General features: G+C 37.2%; 2 protein-coding genes across 13 annotated transcripts in view; both read right to left on the bottom strand.

The window, feature by feature from the left end:
* GFM1 (G elongation factor mitochondrial 1) overlaps positions 1–6,856 on the bottom strand; it is a 57,650-nt gene extending 50,794 nt beyond the window's left edge. For all 8 annotated transcript variants that reach the window (XM_073803847.1, XM_033855411.2, XM_073803846.1 and 5 more), the window contains exons 1-5: positions 6,650–6,856; positions 5,193–5,345; positions 4,195–4,327; positions 3,542–3,746; positions 1,462–1,578 (exon numbers count right to left, since the gene is read on the bottom strand). In XM_073803847.1, coding sequence (XP_073659948.1) covers positions 1,462–1,578; positions 3,542–3,746; positions 4,195–4,327; positions 5,193–5,345; positions 6,650–6,751 — 710 coding nt within the window. In that variant the 5' untranslated portion in view covers positions 6,752–6,856. The remainder of the gene's footprint in view (positions 1–1,461; positions 1,579–3,541; positions 3,747–4,194; positions 4,328–5,192; positions 5,346–6,649) is intronic.
* A 5,000-nt stretch (positions 6,857–11,856) lies between these two features.
* MLF1 (myeloid leukemia factor 1) overlaps positions 11,857–18,251 on the bottom strand; it is a 56,155-nt gene continuing 49,760 nt past the window's right edge. For 3 of the 5 annotated variants that reach the window (XM_073803839.1, XM_033855409.2, XM_073803840.1), the window contains 4 exons: positions 17,436–17,564; positions 15,243–15,402; positions 13,520–13,658; positions 11,857–11,978 (listed from right to left, as the gene is read on the bottom strand). In XM_073803839.1, the coding sequence (XP_073659940.1) occupies positions 11,873–11,978; positions 13,520–13,658; positions 15,243–15,402; positions 17,436–17,564 (534 nt within the window). In that variant the 3' untranslated portion in view covers positions 11,857–11,872. Of the gene's footprint in view, positions 11,979–12,688; positions 12,752–13,519; positions 13,659–15,242; positions 15,403–17,435; positions 17,565–18,251 lie in introns of all 5 variants that reach the window. The other 2 variants (XR_012331358.1, XM_073803841.1) reach the window with 2 other exon arrangements.

Genomic DNA, 18,251 nt, shown 5'->3' with positions numbered 1-18,251 from the left:
AGTTCCACCTGGGCTTCCCTGGTGGCGCAGTGGTTGAGAGTCCGCCTGCCGATGCAGGGGACGCGGATTCGTGCCCCAGTCTGGGAAGATCCCACATGCTGTGGAGCGGCTAGGCCCTTGAGCCACGGCCGCTGAGACTGAGCGTCCAGAGCCTGTGCTCCGCAACGGGAGAGGCCACAACAGTGAGAGGCCCGTGGTTCTGATGTACAACAATGTTTAAAAGCCTCTGCTTCAGTAGGCAGAAACGTGTGCCCTGGTAATTCTGAGGAAGCAGATTTATTCATTTACTTAAAAATCTTTTTTGAGTCTCTATTTTGTACCAGACAGTTCTTGGGCTGGGTACACAGCAGCAAATAAACCTGATAAAAATCCTTGTCCCTTACATTCTAAGGAGTGAGAGAGAAACTTTGTTGTCATTACTTAGTTGTCAAACAAAAAGTAAGAGTGAGAAATGCCTTGTCCACTGAATAGGCTTGATCTTTTTCCCTACCTACAAGACGGTCGATAAGGATAAATTCTATATAGTTAACTGATCACAATGCCTTTCACCCACCTGCCAGACCAGCAATCTCAGTTCCATAGCAGAAACAGGAAACCCCTAATAAAGGACCTTCGGAGAGAACTGCCGGGCTACTGGGTCCACGCTTCAGAACAAAGGTTCATTTATGACTCCCCAAATTGTCTATAATAGTGCCATTCAAACTGTGGTCTGCAGACCTGAAACATCAGCACCACTTGGGAGCTTTCCAGAAATGCAAACTCCAGGCCCACCCTACAGCTACTGAATTAGAATCTCTGAAGGTGAATCCAGAGATTTGTGTTTTAATAAGCTCTCTAGGTGACTTTTCTGAATGCCATGGTTTGATAACCACTGCGCAGTTACAATGCTTTGTGTGCAAAGGTCTCTTCAAAAGTTGGTTGACAGACCAAAACCATTTCAAAAGTTACCAATTTGCTTTTTGTATTGCCTAAATCACAGGTATACAAGTTTTAACTTCTTTTATATATTAATCTTTTTATTTTTGTAATCCCATGAAGTAGGTAGAGGAAATATTTATGATCCCTGTTTTCCTCCCAGTTTTTATAATAATACCCAGAACATAGTAGCTGTTCCAGAAAAGTCTACAGAATGAAAGAATACATGGATGAATGCATGAACAAGTAGAAAAAGAGATATTACATCATTAGCCCAAGCTGAAGGTCTCCTTTCACCACACCGTGTATATCATAATGCGATATAAATATATCATCCAAAGAGTAACATACTCTCCCTTGGAATGAATACTAAGCAAAATGGGGAGTAACTAGGATTAAAAGCATTAAAACAAAATCATCTTAGAGGATATTCTTCCAGCCACATTTCAAAAAGAAGTTTATATTTAAAGCACTCATCCTTTTCCTTCTCTTTGATACTTTTTAAAATATAAGATTTTAATAGAATAGTATATTTTTAACACTTACCCAAAGTCTCCATCAAAATAGATGGCTCGTTCCTCAATAAGATCTATAATACCTTTAAAATCACCCTCCAAACCAATGGGTAATTGCACAAATGCTGCATTATGACTTAGTTTAGACCTGAAAAATAAAAATACATGTTTACCCCTTTTTTCTCCCCAAATCCCTTTGAAATGACAAAACAAATATAAAAGGAAATCAATGGCAGATCTGTGGAAGTGATCAGCAGGTCAGAGCGGAGGATACAAAAGCATTTGGGAACAGACTGACAGCCAAACTCACTGTGCTCAGGAAGCCTCAACCCTATTCGGGCAACAAAAAGAACTGTAAGATACGTATTTTCCCATCAGATCCCCAGAATACCCTGGATCAGAAACAGAAGAGGGAAAAACAGGTCATTGAGTGGTTGGCCAGGAAATTAAAGCATAGTGGGATAATTGTACCCACATCTCATTCTTGGATCAGCTGACTCTAGTGAAGCTGAGTATAGCTATCTGAAAAGGAAGTTCCTTAGGGGGAAAACCCTTAGAGTGGGTATTAAAGTCAGACACTCATCATCGGCCTGTACCCTCAATCAGGCACAACCACCGAAGAGAAATCACACTCACTGGCAGGGATTTACACTCAAGTAGAAATATGCTCTAGCTAACTATGCTCTAGATTCTAGGTACCCATCTATAACTATGGATAGATAACTAAGAACCACCAAATATCTGAAGGAAATCAATAGCTTGCAAGAGAGGTGAAATTAAGAAATAGTACTAACCTCCAAGGAGAAAGTTACTAGAAGAAAATAAAATGTAAAGATCTAAAAAGGAATTACCTCTATTAATAAAGATGTCACAATAAAAGGGAAAGTTTATAGAAATTAACTACATAACTGCTGGGATTAAAAAGAACAAAAAACAGGCTAAATAACAGAAGGGATGCAGATGAATACCAGATTAGTGAGTTGGAAGACTGACCTCAAAAATTCTCTCATAACCCAGTGAAAAATTAGGAGACAGAAAGTATGAGAAAGTATGGTAGAAAAGTTAAAACACAGAGGCCAGATTCAGAAGTTTCAAGATCTGTTTAATGGGAGCTACAGAATGAGGTAACAGGTAAAAGGGAGTGGTGCAAAGAAAGAACCAAAGTAGTCAAATAAATGCTGAAAGAGAATCTGCCTGGAATTCAGGAAAAGACTTGGTGCAAAGAGACCATCTATTGCCAACCACAAGTAAAATATAACTAGAAAAAAAAAGTGAAAACGTTTCGTTATCCCAAGAAAGTATTACAAATGCCCAATAAAGAAATATTTCACTCTCATGTTCTCAAAAACATCACTTCCATCAGAGAGCACACAGCAATACTGTCAGTTAAAGTTCCTCAACACGGTATCTTTTGTCATCAGACACATCATTCTTAGTCTCTCCATTACCACAAACCTTACTGCCTACATCCATCAGCTCTGCCATGTGAAACTTGGGTAGGAACTCTACCGCTACATTTACAGATCTACAAAAGGTGAAAAGTGAAACTCCGACTCTTTTCAAAGGCTGTGTGAAACGCGTAGTATTGTGCAAAATGTAAAATCGTATCAATACCACTGGATTATGTCTGATTCAGAAAGGAAGTATTGCTGTTGTCTTAACAAATATGTTAAAAAAAGGCAAGAGAATATAGCGTACTAATTTAAGTCATTAATTAAAATTCCTCAAATGAAGGTTAAAATTGAAGATAATCCTCAAGCTTTGTCTAAATAAATGCACAGTACTTTTAGAATCTACCCTAGATTATAACTTCTCTAATTAGAGCAAAACACTACAAATTGCCAGATGGTTTTCTGAATTCACCTTCAATCTCCCTAAAATTTAAGTCATATTTCTTCCATTTTACAGAGAAAGTAGTTGATGAAATCACATCACAAACCAAACTACGGACCTTAGTGTTCCATTTACTGTAAGTCATACACATAGATGAATTTTAAAAAGGGAAAAAAAATTTAAGGGGATAAAGCTTAATGACACTGAGTTAACTGTCCTTCTGGATGTGAGGCTTGTTATCCGGATCATCACCCCCGCTCTGTTCTAAGGTTCAGTACCTCATTTGCTGCAGGGCCCGGGCTGGGTTGGAGCCCATTCGGTCGAGTTTGTTAATGAAAGTTAGAAATGGAACACTGTAGCGCTTCATCTGACGATTAACAGTCATGGTCTGGCACTGCACCCCTCCAACGGCGCACAGAACAAGGATGGCGCCATCCAGCACCCTCAGGGCTCTTTCAACTTCTATTGTGAAGTCCACGTGCCCTAAATGAGACAGAGAACTGTGTCGGGGTCTTAAAAAGCAGTATGAATTTTTACAACATGTACAAGTAAAAGTTCTTCTATCTCTGATCATTACGTATGTCTTCTAAATAAAATATGAACTCCTTAAACCACCAATACTGTTCACTTACCATAAGGTTCAGGGGCTCAACAAAATCACTTCAAAAGATACTAGGGCATGGGCATCTTTGGAATCAGCTGCAACATGTAAAAGGCAAGAACATTCCTATCCACAATTTCTTTGCACTATTTTTCAAAGAAACCACTTAAAGATGAAGTATTCTAGGTCCCAAGTCAGATTTCTCTAATAGGGAATTCACAGTCACACTTTTGAGTATTATTTTGTACTCAAAAATGAGCTAGATCACGGTAAAGAACTAAATATGCCACTGCCAAAACAAGCTGCAATAAAACCAAGAACTTAGCTCACCAGGAGTATCTATAATGTTGATATTGACATCTTTCCACATGGTATAGGTGGCCGCTGACTGAATAGTGATTCCTCTTTGTCTTTCTAGTTCCATGGAATCCATGACAGCACCAACTCCATCTTTACCTTTTACCTAAACACAAGCACAGCAATTCAGATTTCTCTGTCCCTGCATTCCAAGAAGGAAAGAAACCTTCACAGATGGAACCAGAACACAGATAGTTAACTGATGCAATTTTCAGAGAAACCTAATTGTCAAACCATATCATCTCATGGAGTAGAAAATTGATTACAGGTTTTGCCCTCTATTAACCCTAACCCTTTTTTCATTGCCATTTTTAGCAGCTGCTACCACTGAGCATTACCTGGTCTTAGAGCCATCCTTGCTCCCTCTGCACTGTTCCTGCCCACCAGCCCTGTGTTAGTCTGTGAGCAGATATGCAGAGAAGAGATTTTTCCCTGCTGTGTTTCTTGTGGACTTTGAGGTCTGGGTGGGAAGAATTCAGCTTTTAAAGTCTGTGATTTAATGAGCTGATCTTCATCTGAAGTAACATTTTTAAGTGGAGAGTTGAATTACTCAATAATATGTAATGTAATGTCTTCAGGAGAGTTTCAAGATTTTCTAAAATAATTCTTTCCTGACATATGTATTTTTAAACTATTAAACTCATTTTAAACCCTTTTTCCACTTAACATTATAAACATCTCTCCATAACATTTAAAAGTATGTAAACATTATTTTAATGGCTGCTTAAGGGTACATCATACTGACTTAACATTCTTAAAAAACAGCCTACTCAGTATACCCACAGTGATGGTCTCTAGAAAGATTCCTCAGAGCAACATTTCAAGCCAACCTGATCTATCCATTTTGTGACTCTGATTAAAGATCCACTGTTACCATTCTTTTAATCTTTCAGGTTTGTAAAGTTTCTTAAATCCTTATAAAACAATTAAAACCAGGGTCAAACTAATGGCATCAACCATGAACCACATACCTCATGCATTTTTGCAATTCTGCCAGTGTAGTAAAGCACTCGTTCTGTTAATGTAGTTTTCCCAGAATCAATGTGAGCTGAGATTCCAATATTTCGTATCTTCTCATTAGGTATCACCCCTGATGAACACCATCGGCAAATCTTCCAATTAGCCTGAAAAAATAAGAGAGCTCAATTCAATGCACTTTTCATGAGAAAACAGTGGACAATTAGAAAGGGTTTAGTGGACATCTTTCCTCCAAGAAATCTCAATGGACACAAAACGTCATATATGATTGTCTGAAAAGGCAAAAGAAGGAATGTCTCAACCTGAAACTCCTGTAACCAAAGAAGAGGTTGCAAGAGAGAACAGAAAAGACATACTCTTAAAAATAAATAAATAAGTCAGAAAAGATATATTCAAATTAATTAATTAAATAAATAAAAGGGAACAGATCCTTTTACCGGATGGCACAAGTTTGAAAATATACACTGGGGCTGATAAAATCAGAAAAACTGCTCCCAACAACTACTTTAAAAGGAAATATAGTTTTTACTCTAAATTTTACTTTTTTTTCCCCTTCCTCCTTACTGTAGTTCACAGCTAGCAAGGACGTTTGCGGACTTATATGCTCTATGCAGTGGTGCCAATAGCTTCAAGGCAGCCCACAAAAGGTCTCCAATTCCTTTCCACCCCCAAACAATTAGTAACATTAAAACAACAACAACAACTTTATTTTACTCTGGTGGTGATGGGGAATCCTGCATTTATGGAAACAAGACACCATATAAATCTCTCTATATAGGACTGCCCATCCAAAATGCACTGCAGCCACTTCTGGGAAAAGGGAAGAACTTGGAAAACCTGGGTAAAATGGAATCTGGGTGATCGGCACTTGGTTGATTAAATCCCACCGATATCAGCGAGCAAAGCAAAGGAGGTTTGCATGACAGGAAAGGCTCAACTCCTACCTAATCCTAGTCCACTCTGCGCTCCCCGCGCCCCGCACAAAAGGCAGACACAGAACCAAAGAAAGGTACTGGGAGGGTCGGGCTCCAAATCAAACAACCCAGGGTCAGCTGAAAGAGGGATCAGTCAGGCCAACGACACTCTGTAATGAAAAGAGCACGGCATAACGAGTCAGAAGCCCTGGACACACTAATTTTTCTCGAGTGAAGGTTGTCTCGACCTTCACTCCAGTCACCTCTCTTCTCTAAGTTATACCAAAAATAAGACGCTTAACCGTAAATCGGAGGCCGCCGAACCTCCCAGCGCACCGAGACGCTGCTCATTAATAACCAGCAGCTGTGCAGATACCGAGGGGCTTTTCAGCGCTGAGGTCGACAGCTCACATTCGGAGCTGTCAGTAAGGAGGTGCCAGGGAGGGTAGGAGTGTCACTTCCTCCCTGGCTCCGGACACACCGCAAGGTCCCGGGGACAGTCCGTGGTGCGGTGTCGCCCTGCCGGACTCCACTACCTGCTTCCATTGCCAGCACAGGGCGGTGGGGACCCGCGGGAGCGGCCGGCTCTCCACAGCCGCGGCGGCGGCGGCGGCGGCGGCGGTTCCCAGCAGCCTCATGGCTAGCGCAGAACAGACGCGAACTCCCCGCAGCTCCGGCTCTGCCCGGCAACCAGCACCACTACTACAGGCGTTCACAGGCACGCCGGCAAACAGTGCCGGAAGAGGACTTCACGTGCGAAGCATGAGAGGGCGGGGAGAAAAAAAGAGAGAGGGAGAAGCTTCCGGTTCTCAGAGCCGAGCAGCACCCTCCGCTGCCAGGGTGCCCTCTGCCGACTAGGAAGAGGAAGTGCAGTCACTTTGCGGAGCTAATCAGGGTTTTGGCACGCTACCAGAAAGATGCAGCCTTTAAACGTGGTTGTTTTCCCCATACAGCAGAGTGCAGAGACGTTTATAATAGAATTTACGTTAAAAAAATGCAAAATTGTTATCTATGCTACTACAGAAATATGAAAAAATAATTGATCTATAGGATGACCTGTAAAGAACGTGGAAAAATAATGAACTATCTACAAGTGCTTTTTCTCCTTTCAAAATGTTTCACCTTTGTTCTATGTTAAACATTATATGTCCAGTCCTATAGAAGACAGCAACCTTGAGGATTCCACTTGGATCTCTTAGAGGCATCTCGAACTTAATATGTCCAAAAAGGAGCTAATGATCTTCCACCAAAACCTTCTTCTGCAGTCTTCATCCGATAAATGGAAACTCCGTTCTTTGAGTTGCCCAGACCAAAAATGTCACTTTGAACCACTCTTTGACTCTGCTGATCTAGTCTGTCAGCATATGCTATGGGAACTACGTTCAAAAATAGATCCAGAATCGGCAGCTTCTCTCCACCTCTCAAAGCGCTGCTATCTCGAGGGAATTACTGTAATAGCCTAACTGACCTTACTGCTTCTGCCCTGCGACTGCTCAGTCTATTCCCAGCACAGTAACTAAAGGGATCCTTTTAAGCCTGGCCATGTCATTTTTCTACTGAAATCACTCAACTAGTGAATTCACTGTTGCTGTCATCTCTACTTTTGTGTAGGCTTGAAATTTTTCATAACTAATTTTTTTAATCTGAAATTTTTAATGACCTTAAAAATTTAAATAAATTAAAAAAAATTAACCTTCAGAATAAGCACCTACATTACAAGGTCTTGCTTGAGCAGCCACACCAGTGTAACTCTACGTCACTTGCTCATTTTCCTCCAGACACATTGGCCTCCTTGCTGATCCTCACATGACCAGAGCCTGTGCTCTCCTCTGGATACCAGCATGGCTCTTTCCCTTACCTTCTTCTCTCTGTTCAAATATCCTCTATCAGTGAGGTGTTCCCTGACCAACTCTTCTAAAACAGCAAGCTCTTCCCTATGTTCCTGCACTGCTTCATTTTCCTTCAGAGCTCTTCTTAGATACACCCAGACATTTTACATAGCTGTCTGTTGTCTGACTCTCCCAATGAGAATGTAAGTTCCACAAGGACAGTGATTTGGTTTTGTTAATTGCTGTACCCCCTGATGTGCTAGGTGCTCAATAAATATTTGTTAAATGAATAAGATCAAATAAATGGAAATCAGAGTAAATTACAGAATACAAGGAAAGAAAAACCAGAGATTCAATGATGAATTTTGTACTTATTTTTTGTATATCATCCATGTATTAATTTTTAGTAAAGGATTTACTTTGATGAATCAATCCATTAATGTTGAATACTTTTAAGTAAACTTTTTTATTTGTAGGCTTTCAAAAATTTAGTCTTTATAAGCCTGTGTATTTGTTTAAAATATGTAAATTAAATAATAATTATGTAAATAGTAATAACATTAAGGTTTTACTTTAATTTTAAGATATAATTATGATAAATAAAAAAGTGTATCTGGGGCTTCCCTGGTGGCGCAGTGGTTGAGAGTCCGCCTGCCGATGCAGGGGACACGGGTTCGTGCCCCGGTCCGGGAAGATCCCACATGCCGCGGAGCAGCTGGGCCCGTGAGCCATGGCCGCTGAGCCTGCGCGTCTGGAGCCTGTGCTCCGTAACGGAAGAGGCCACAACAGTGAGAGGCCCGCGTACCGAAAAAAAAAAAAAAAAGTGTATCTGTTACTTTTGAAATTACTTTTTGAAATTACCACTTTAACAAACTAAGTTTCCTGAAGTAAAAATTCATACTCATTGTCCTCTGTGTGTGTATATATATATTCATATTTTTCTGTAATTATTATACCAAGTATATTCTTAATTATTTTTATTAATCACCACTTTTAACCAAAGTAATAAACTTGTTTTCTCCACAGAGGAAACTAGAGGACAAAAGGCCAAGAACTGTCTAGCTAAATTTTTATATGGGTATACATTATAGATTACTTCTGTTAGGTTTTAAAGTGGCAAAATACACATACATTATATCATTCAAAGCAGTTACACATTCTATTAATTCATAGTCATTTTATAACTTTGCCATAACTTTGCCAGGTATATGTTATAACTTTTATATCTTATCTTTATAAGAATAAAGATCAATTCAGTGAAGGTCCTGATTCACTGCAGTAAGGGTCTAGGTCAAACATCAGTAGAATCTCCAAATTGCCCGAGCCCGACTAGCCTAAGACCATTGCCTTAGTCCATTCAGGCAGCTGTAACAAAAATACCATAGATGGGGTGACTTGTAAACAACAGAAATTTATTTCTCATAGATCTGCAAGGTGGGATCAAGATCAAGGTTCCAGGAGATTCAGTGTCTGGTGTGTCCCACATCCTGGTTCATAGGCAGCCAACTTCTCACTGTGTGGGCACAAGGCAGAAAGGGTGGAGGAGCTCTCTAGGGTCCCTTTTACAAAGGCATTAATCCCATTCATGAGGGCTCCACTCTCATAACCTAATCACCTCCCAAAGGCCCCACCTCCAAACACCATCACATTGCCACACGTAGGGCACCATCTGATACCAATGTGCTCCTGCCACTGCCCTGTAACAATAAAAGATAATGAAGTCCTAAAGATAAATAATGAAAACCTATCACTGAGACTGAAAGTTACCAGGAAAATCACTAAAGTAGCAAGGAGCCTAAGTTTTCAACTTGGACTTATTGTCAAGGCCACATTCACAAAATAGTTAATATCCTTACATTCCCCAAGGACCCAGCGTTCCAGAAAGATCAGTGGTTGTCAATAAAGAAAAAATAACATGTGAACTACAAGCTATGGCGAACCTTCTTTTTTATACTAGTTGACTTCAGAATGAAGATAAAAATAAAATCTGAAAAAAGTTAATTTCAGCATCGTGTGAACATAAAGAATTAACACTTAATCTCCAGATGTCACATATTTTGTAAGTGGCCCCTTAGGAAGCACTGTGGCATAGGAGGAAATATATATCTAATTCAATTTTAATTTGATTTCTACAGTAAACAAATTGAGATGAAAAAAGCATCTATGAATTCTCTGTTATATGATGCATAGAAGTTATACTGTTTTAAGTACAATTATTTATTAAAATGTGTTTTCATATTTGAATATAATGATTCAAGTTAACTTCAGTGTAATAATTTAGGCAAAAGGAGAATAATTACAGTGTCTACCGGGATTTTGCTCTGTCTAGGGAATTTATGCAGAAGTGTTATTTCAAATGGATGCCTTATGATAACTTACCAGTATGTAATAGTATGTTATTAGTATACTAAATTATCCATAAGAGGAAAATTTTAACATCTTTAATACTTGCTCAATTGCTTTCCATTATAAAAATGAATTGACACATATGCATCTTATTTTAGTGACTAATTAAAGGCATGAAACACTGACTAGTAAAATTAACAGGATATGATATAGAAAATTAGATGAGTATAAGCACAATCACACAATTCTACTTCCAAAATTTAAAAGGGAAGATATTAGGATTATATAGAGTGATAATCGATTCTGTTTTTCCCCCCCTTGAAACAACAAAAACTTAAAAGTTAAGATTATATATTCTCACAAACTTCATGCCTAACTTTATAAAAACAGATTAATGCTCGCATTCTAGAATGAAAAAAACCCAAGAGCTGAATTTTTAAATAGTATACTTAAAAAGGGAACAATTGAATTATTAAGTACCTTGCTCAAACACACTTCACCTGTCTAAGAAATTTTGAGACAATCAATCATTCAGGTTTGCAGAATACCAAATGCATTTTTCTAAATGTCACAAAAAGGCCGAGCAGAGTTTCTCCAAGGACACTGCAACTTTAGAATGTTAACCGTGGAGATAGATTAAGCTGTCTGTGAGAAAGGAGAACAGAAATATGCTACCTTAAGATGTTAAAGAGAAAGGTCAATATAAAGTCTGTCGAATGTTGAAAATGTAACACAGAACAAAAAAAGAATACACTGTATAAAGAAACGATAAGAAAATTCATGTATATTAACAATTTAAAATCTCTTTGAAAAGGAACTATTTGATTATTCTTTATGTTCTTTATCAAAACAATAACTAATTTTTTGTAAAAGAGTACTAGTATAGTTTTGCTTTATTTAAAAAAATTCTTGGGCTTCCCTGGTGGCACAGTGGTTGAGAGTCTGCCTGCCGATGCAGGGGACACGAGTTTGTGCCCCGGTCCAGGAAGATCCCACATGCGGCGAAGCGGCTGGGCCCGTGAGCCATGGCCGCTGAGCCTGCGCGTCCAGAGCCTGTGCTCCGCAACGGGAGAGGCCACAACAGTGAGAGGCCCGCATACAGCAAAAAAAAAAAAAAAATTCTTTAAGCTAGCTGGCTACGTAACACATTATAAAATTTGAGCTAAATAATTTTAACCTTTGTAAACATCACCCTATTATAGTGTTAGTAAAAATTGAGACTATTTTTTTTACAGTTTATTCTTTTAACTAATTTTATATGATAGAACAGCTAGCTGTACATTCAATCTTGAATGTATAGGGGAATACATAGCCAATAGGAAAATAATTGTGAAAGCAAAATCAGCATGTGTTATGTTTTAAAGAGTGTCATAGAATGTTTAACAGCTTGCACTATTGAACATTAAAGTTTTATTCCTAAAGTAGGGACAATATAAAGCTAGCACTTCCAAGAAAATTCAGAAGAAAGTTGCTAAGAACACAGTATTGATTTAATAACAAGCAATTGGTCTTAGGTGTATTACTCAGCACCATTACTTTCTCTGTTCAAACAACCAAAACTAAACAAATCAAGTGCAATGCTATTTATTTTTTGTTGATTTTCATAGGTGATCCTTTGATGTTGAGTTTATCCACATAAACATTTGATCTTCTTCCACGTTCAATGGCTGGACTTTGATGCAGTTTCTCCCTGAGAAATATACATGTGAACATTAATACCATTTTTTAAATGGTCATTAAAAAAATCAATACAAACATGATACAGACCACTGTAATTTAAGGTGAGTTTTATCTTAAAGGTTCCTTAATAGCTTTGAAAAACATATGGCAGACTATTTCACTTAACATTTAAGAAAGCAACAGCTGCTTTCCTGAGATAGATATAACTGTTTACCGTTGAACCATGCTGTCCAACATGGTAGCCACTAGCCACATCGTTTACATTTAAATTAATTAAAATAAAATAAAAATTAAAAATTCAGTTCCTCAGCTGCATTGTTTACATTTCAAGTGTGATTCAATAGCCACGTGGGGCTACTGGCTACCATATTGGACAGTACAGATGCATAACATTTTCGTCATTGCAAAAAATCATTTCAGAAAGTTCTATTGGACAGTGCTGGTTTACAGAAAATGCCACTGATAGGCCATAAATTTATAGATCATCTATAAAGAGCATGCTTTTCTCTAACTGGGACCTGGATTTCATAGTCAAACTTAGCACTGTTAGGTTTTTATCAATAAGCTTTTCAAAGTGAGACAAATACTATCTAAAATTAATATGAGAGCAAGATTTCTAAAGAAAACATTGGGGCTCTAAATTCCTAAACAAGTATTTTAAAATAAAAGATGCTAGCACATGAAATTCTGCACAAGTCTTCTAATTTACTTGGTACCCACTTGTCGACCGCTGGTTCTGGGAAGGCTTCCACCTTCTGCAGCAATTCTCCACTCTCTTAGAGCCTAGAACAGATTTCTGTTTTCAGGCCTGCTGAGCCCTCTCTCTCTCGAGTCTAATTTTCAATAGGATTTAGGTAGTGTTTTCAATTGTTCCCCCAGAGTATCAAATAAAATTGTAACTCTAGGATATATACTAAATGTGTCAAAATTTCTATAATCTCTATAAAAGTGTGGTATTAGCACGTTCATATTTCGCAGCTATTCCAAACGGTAATTCCAAAGGAGGCTAAAGTTTTTGCAAAACTCTTCCAAAATATTTGATATCTAATACAGATACTGTTACATATTATACAAGGGTCTAAAAATCTTTTTACCATTAAATGCTCAATTTTGACTTGTTAGGGAAGTTTTGTTCAGCCTTTTAGCTACAGTTCCTCTCTCCTTACCATATCCCTAAACACCAGTATCTTTACCTGGTACAAAATGTATGACTCCTACTCTATCCAGATGAAAATCTGTTTCACAAGAATAACTGCATTATAGTATATTGCTCTACCTTAGGAGGATTTTAGCCCCATTGTCTAAAGCATAATTTGCTAGTAAGGTACTAGTCATATAATCCTAAAATACTATTGGTTTTCAGATACAAATTTAAATTTGTGTTGGAATACTCAGAAATAATATAAAGTTATTACATCTTTCACAAAAGATATTATTGATACAAACAACTTGGATGTTAATCAAAACTTCCCGATAACAGAGGTAAAATTACATAACTTCTCTTCTAAATTGTCTTTAAAAAACACAGCTTAGTTTAGAAATAACTTTTACCTTCTTTTAAGTTCTCGGGATCCTGAATTCTCATGACCAATGTTTCGCATCCTAGAGTTTTCTAGATTGTGCCATTGTCCCCTTGGTTGGTACTTCAGAACCTCATTTTGCCACTCATCGTCAAAAGCATGAGCATCACCTACATCCAATATCAAAATAAAGTGGTAAGTATTAAGGTATCAGCTGTCAGTAATTGCCTTGCTCCCCACACATTTCACTCTAGCCTGGTGTTTCCATCAGCCTAACCTTAAAGTAGAAGCAGGAAACTGCTTCAAATAAAAAGGTCTTGGACTCAGAGTAGTATTTCCTTTTCTCTTTGTTCCTCTCCTATTCCTGTTGATAATTTGCTTATGGATGATCTGGTTTTTCACACACCTGCCTGGATATCACATTACTTATCCAATGGACCCCATGACCCAGCGAGACTAACAGGCTTTCTTCCCGGGTCATCTCATGGTGATGCTACTCTTCCTCTTACTGGGAGGACACTCCTCCTGTGCCTAGCACTTCCTGTCCTCAGTTTGGCCTCACAAGTTTCTTTTTCAATTTCCTGAGACAGGTTACTCATCTGACAGTTCATGTTGTTATGAAGTAGGTAATCTAAATTCCATAATAACAATAAGTAAATGATAATACGTGTTCTTTCAGATTGCCTTTATAATAATGTGTTACTTTACTAAAATTTTCTTCAGTATCTTCATTATTGTGAAGTACTCTGTATATATTTAAATATGGCCAAATTACAAAGGTTAAAATTAAAGAGAGGTTAAGATATTGTGGCTTCCATCTCATTGCATAAGAATAATTTTATCCAGCTCCAAGAGAATTTCTTTTTCTAAAATCATATAATTTAAACCCTTTACTATGCTAAAACATTTTTATTCAAAATACTTTCTAAAAACAGGAAATGAATACAGCTTAAAAACTATAATGAAAAAAGTTAGGAAGTCTTAAATGAGTTGAAGAATGAATATAAAATCTAAGAAGTGGAAAGATTTGCTTGATATATATGTGATTTATTATCTGACAACACCAGAAATTTAAATCTTATCTATACAAAAGCCTAAGTGCCCCACAATACAGAATAGTTGAAATAAATTATGGCCAATTCATGATAAAACTTTTAGGTAACCATCTAGGATGTTTCTGAAAAGTAACATCATAGGTGACTGTTCACAATTATAGTGGGGAATTAAAATAAGCACAATATAAACTATATAGATAGTAAAATACAAATTTTGAAAAACAGTATGTGTGATTGTATGTTTATATATATCAATACATAAAACTGTTAGGAAGAAATACACTAAAACGTTAATAGTAGTTATTTGGGGTTGGAGTTATGAATAATTTTAATTTCCTTTATACTTTTTTATACTTTTCGAATGTACTTCTTTGATATCAGAAATAAATAAAAACTCGATTTCCTACTGATAGTCTTACTAAAAAACAATTCAAAAGATTCCATTTTCCAAGTATATAACAAAAAAATAAATGATACTCAACATTAACAAGAATCACTATAAAAAACAGATCTACAATGAAACACTGAAACCACAATTTTATTACTACTTTGATAACGTATTCTCTACATTTACAATTCATAAACTGTCTGAAACAACATCATATAAAATGTTTCTATAAAAAATATTCACCAAGTTCTATGGGTACAGCTGCTATTTTAACTTTGAGAGGAAGAATGCTATTTTCTCTGATAACTTACTTTCATTCATATTGATGAACTCTTGATTGACCTCTTCATCTCCAGTCTTCTTGTTCTTTGACTTTTTAATGACATGAGCTCGGTCATGGAGGTGATGACCAACAGCCATTTTTTCTAGTCCACTCTCAGAATCTCTCAGTGCTCTCCTAGTTTCCTTTACCTGTGAAAATGATGAAAATAAAAATTAGTTATTATTTAAATAAATATAGACTATAAACTCCTCAGAACCTGTTTACCTATAGAGGTAAGAATATAAATCTACTGCTCTAAAAATAATGGGTACTCAGTTCCACTACCAACTTGTAGTAAAATTATGGTAATAGTTCTCTGATATTTCCTGAACTGCTTACAATTAAAATGTCTAGGACAAACAGAACGAATATAATTATTAAAACAAAGAATAACTTAATTATATTAAACTTAGTGCCTTCAACACTGTCCTTGACAATTAATAGATGGGAGTACATACTAGCATTCCTACAAGAAAGGGCAACTAATTATTCAGCACTCGTGAAATGACTTATATATTCTATTTTCATTTAAGTCACCCATTAGACAGGCAAACCCAAATTTTCTTTACTATAAGTACTAACAAGGAAGTGGAGAAATGGGAACTCATACCAAAGTCTGTGGGAGCTAATTGTCTCAATCACTGTGTGATAATAACTTGGTGATTTCTAGGTAAGGATGAAGACACACATCTCCTCTGATCCAACAATAGCATTCCTAGCCCTTTTGCACGAGGAGACAGGTATAAAGATGAATAGGTGAAAAATTATAAACACCTAAATATCTATCAATAGAAAAATAGATTAAAAAACTGTGGTATAGGGCTTCCCTGGTGGCGCAGTCGTTGGGAGTCCGCCTGCTGATGCAGGGGAAACGGGTTCGTGCCCCGATCCGGGAGGATCCCACATGCCGCGGAGCGGCTAGGCCCGTGAGCCATGGCCGCTGAGCCTGCGCGTCCGGAGCCGGTCCGCAACAGGAGAGGCCACAACAGTGAGAGGCCCGCGTACCGCAAACAAAACAAAACAAAACAAAACAAACTGTGGTATATTCATATTTTAGACATTTATATAGAAGTTAAAATAAGAAACCAGAGCTACACATATCAACTTGAATAAATCTCAGAAGCAATTACTGAGCAAAGTCAAGCTGCAGAGGACACGTACAGTATGAAACCATTTATACAAAGTTTAGAAACCTGTAAAATAATTCACTGTATTGTATATGAAGCATACATAAGTAATAAAATTATAAAAGCATGCATGAAAATGATAAATTCCAGGTACAGGCATACCTTAGAGATACTGCGGGATCTGTTCTGGACCACCACAATGAAGGGAATATTGCAATAAAGTGAGTCACATGATTCTTTTGGTTTCTCAGTACACATAAAAGTTATGTTTACACTATACTGTAGTTATTAAGTGTGCAGTAGCATTATGTCTAAAAATGCAATGTACATACCTTAATTTAATAACACTGTATTGCTAAAAATTGCTATCATCTGACAACACAGAGTTGCCACAAACCTTTAGTTTGTTAAAAACACAATTTATCTGTGAAGTGCAATAAAGTGAAGCCCAATAAAACGAGGCATGCCTGTATAAGAAAATGGTTGTCTTTGGGGGACGGAGAAAGGGAAAAGGAGGAGGAGGAAGGAGTATATTGGAAGCTTTAACTGAATCTGTAACATCTTTGCTTAAAAAGGAAGCAAAACAAGAGACAACTTAAATAGAGAAAAGTGTTAATGATTTGACTAAACTGGATTGAAGGAGTATGGGGTACGTATATTATATTATTCTCTATGTCCTTTCTGTATACTTGAAATATTTTATGAGTTAAAAAATTCACCTACTTCAAATAGAAACTAAAAGTAGACATTTATTTCATGAAACAAAGACTTCTTATAGTGTCTACTTACTTTGTCAACATGTAAAGCTAATAAACATCCATGGATATTAACATGAAAAAAGGCACCTGGGGCAGGGATGGAGGTAGGTGGGGGAGACAAAGAATGCCTCAAAATAAATACATAAATACAGTTAGTTTTATTGCTTTTCACACTGACCTGTGTTTTCTCCCCCCATCCCTTCCCCTGACCAGTACCAGGTCAAATTTTAATAGTTAAAATTTGATATAGGTGATCTATGATTCCACAACTTTATAAAGTTCCAAGAAAATACTTACTCCTCCTGGAGCCCTGCGGGTTTGAGTTGAGGCCTGGAAAACCTTTGGTGGTTCATCTCCTACTTTGGAATAAGTCATAACTGAGGAAGAACTAAACGAATGTCCATTTGGATCCGTTGAAAGGTTACCCTAGAGGTACATATAAATTGTAAATCCAGTGAGTTCAGTCAAATACGAAGAAATAATGTCAGAGGATTCAAATAAAGTAACAACACTAGCTAGAAGTTCTACTAAAGATAGTATATATGATCAGTATGATGTCCAAATGGTACCCCCATGAAGGCCCTAACCTCCTTCCATTTTAGGTACCAATTCACACTCTCCTTGTAAGGAATAATAAATGACAAGTGATTCATTCAGAAATCCTCAAATCTTTGAGGTCAAAGACTTGTGGCTTAAATTTATAGATGCCGTGCCCTGAAGCATGTAATACTTGTACAGTCAGTGGTTGACTTTTGTGTGCAATTTTGCCAATGTTGAGCCAATTAGCCATATGCCAAGAAGTTTTATACCTTCTGTGGGTACCAACTCCTACATTTCTAAAATCATTAATAATGTCCTAGATTTGGACATTCTGAAATGATCCTTAGATTTCAAACTGGATGACTAAAATAATATGGGTGGTCTTCATACTGAATCAAGTTATTTTGATTAATATCATGAGTAGAAAAGTAAGAGTATTAGTACTAGTTTATAAGTGTTTGGACTGTATGAATCTAATCCAGTGCCTAAACATCATTCCTGAAATTTCTATTTTCAGAGTTATTTTTTAACAATAAAACTTAATTTCTTAGATGCTACAAATCTTTTTAAGTA

The sequence above is a fragment of the Tursiops truncatus genome, chromosome 4 (assembly GCF_011762595.2).
Source record: "Tursiops truncatus isolate mTurTru1 chromosome 4, mTurTru1.mat.Y, whole genome shotgun sequence".
NCBI classification, from domain to species: Eukaryota; Metazoa; Chordata; class Mammalia; order Artiodactyla; family Delphinidae; genus Tursiops; species Tursiops truncatus.
This window is presented reverse-complemented; position numbering and strand designations above follow the sequence as displayed.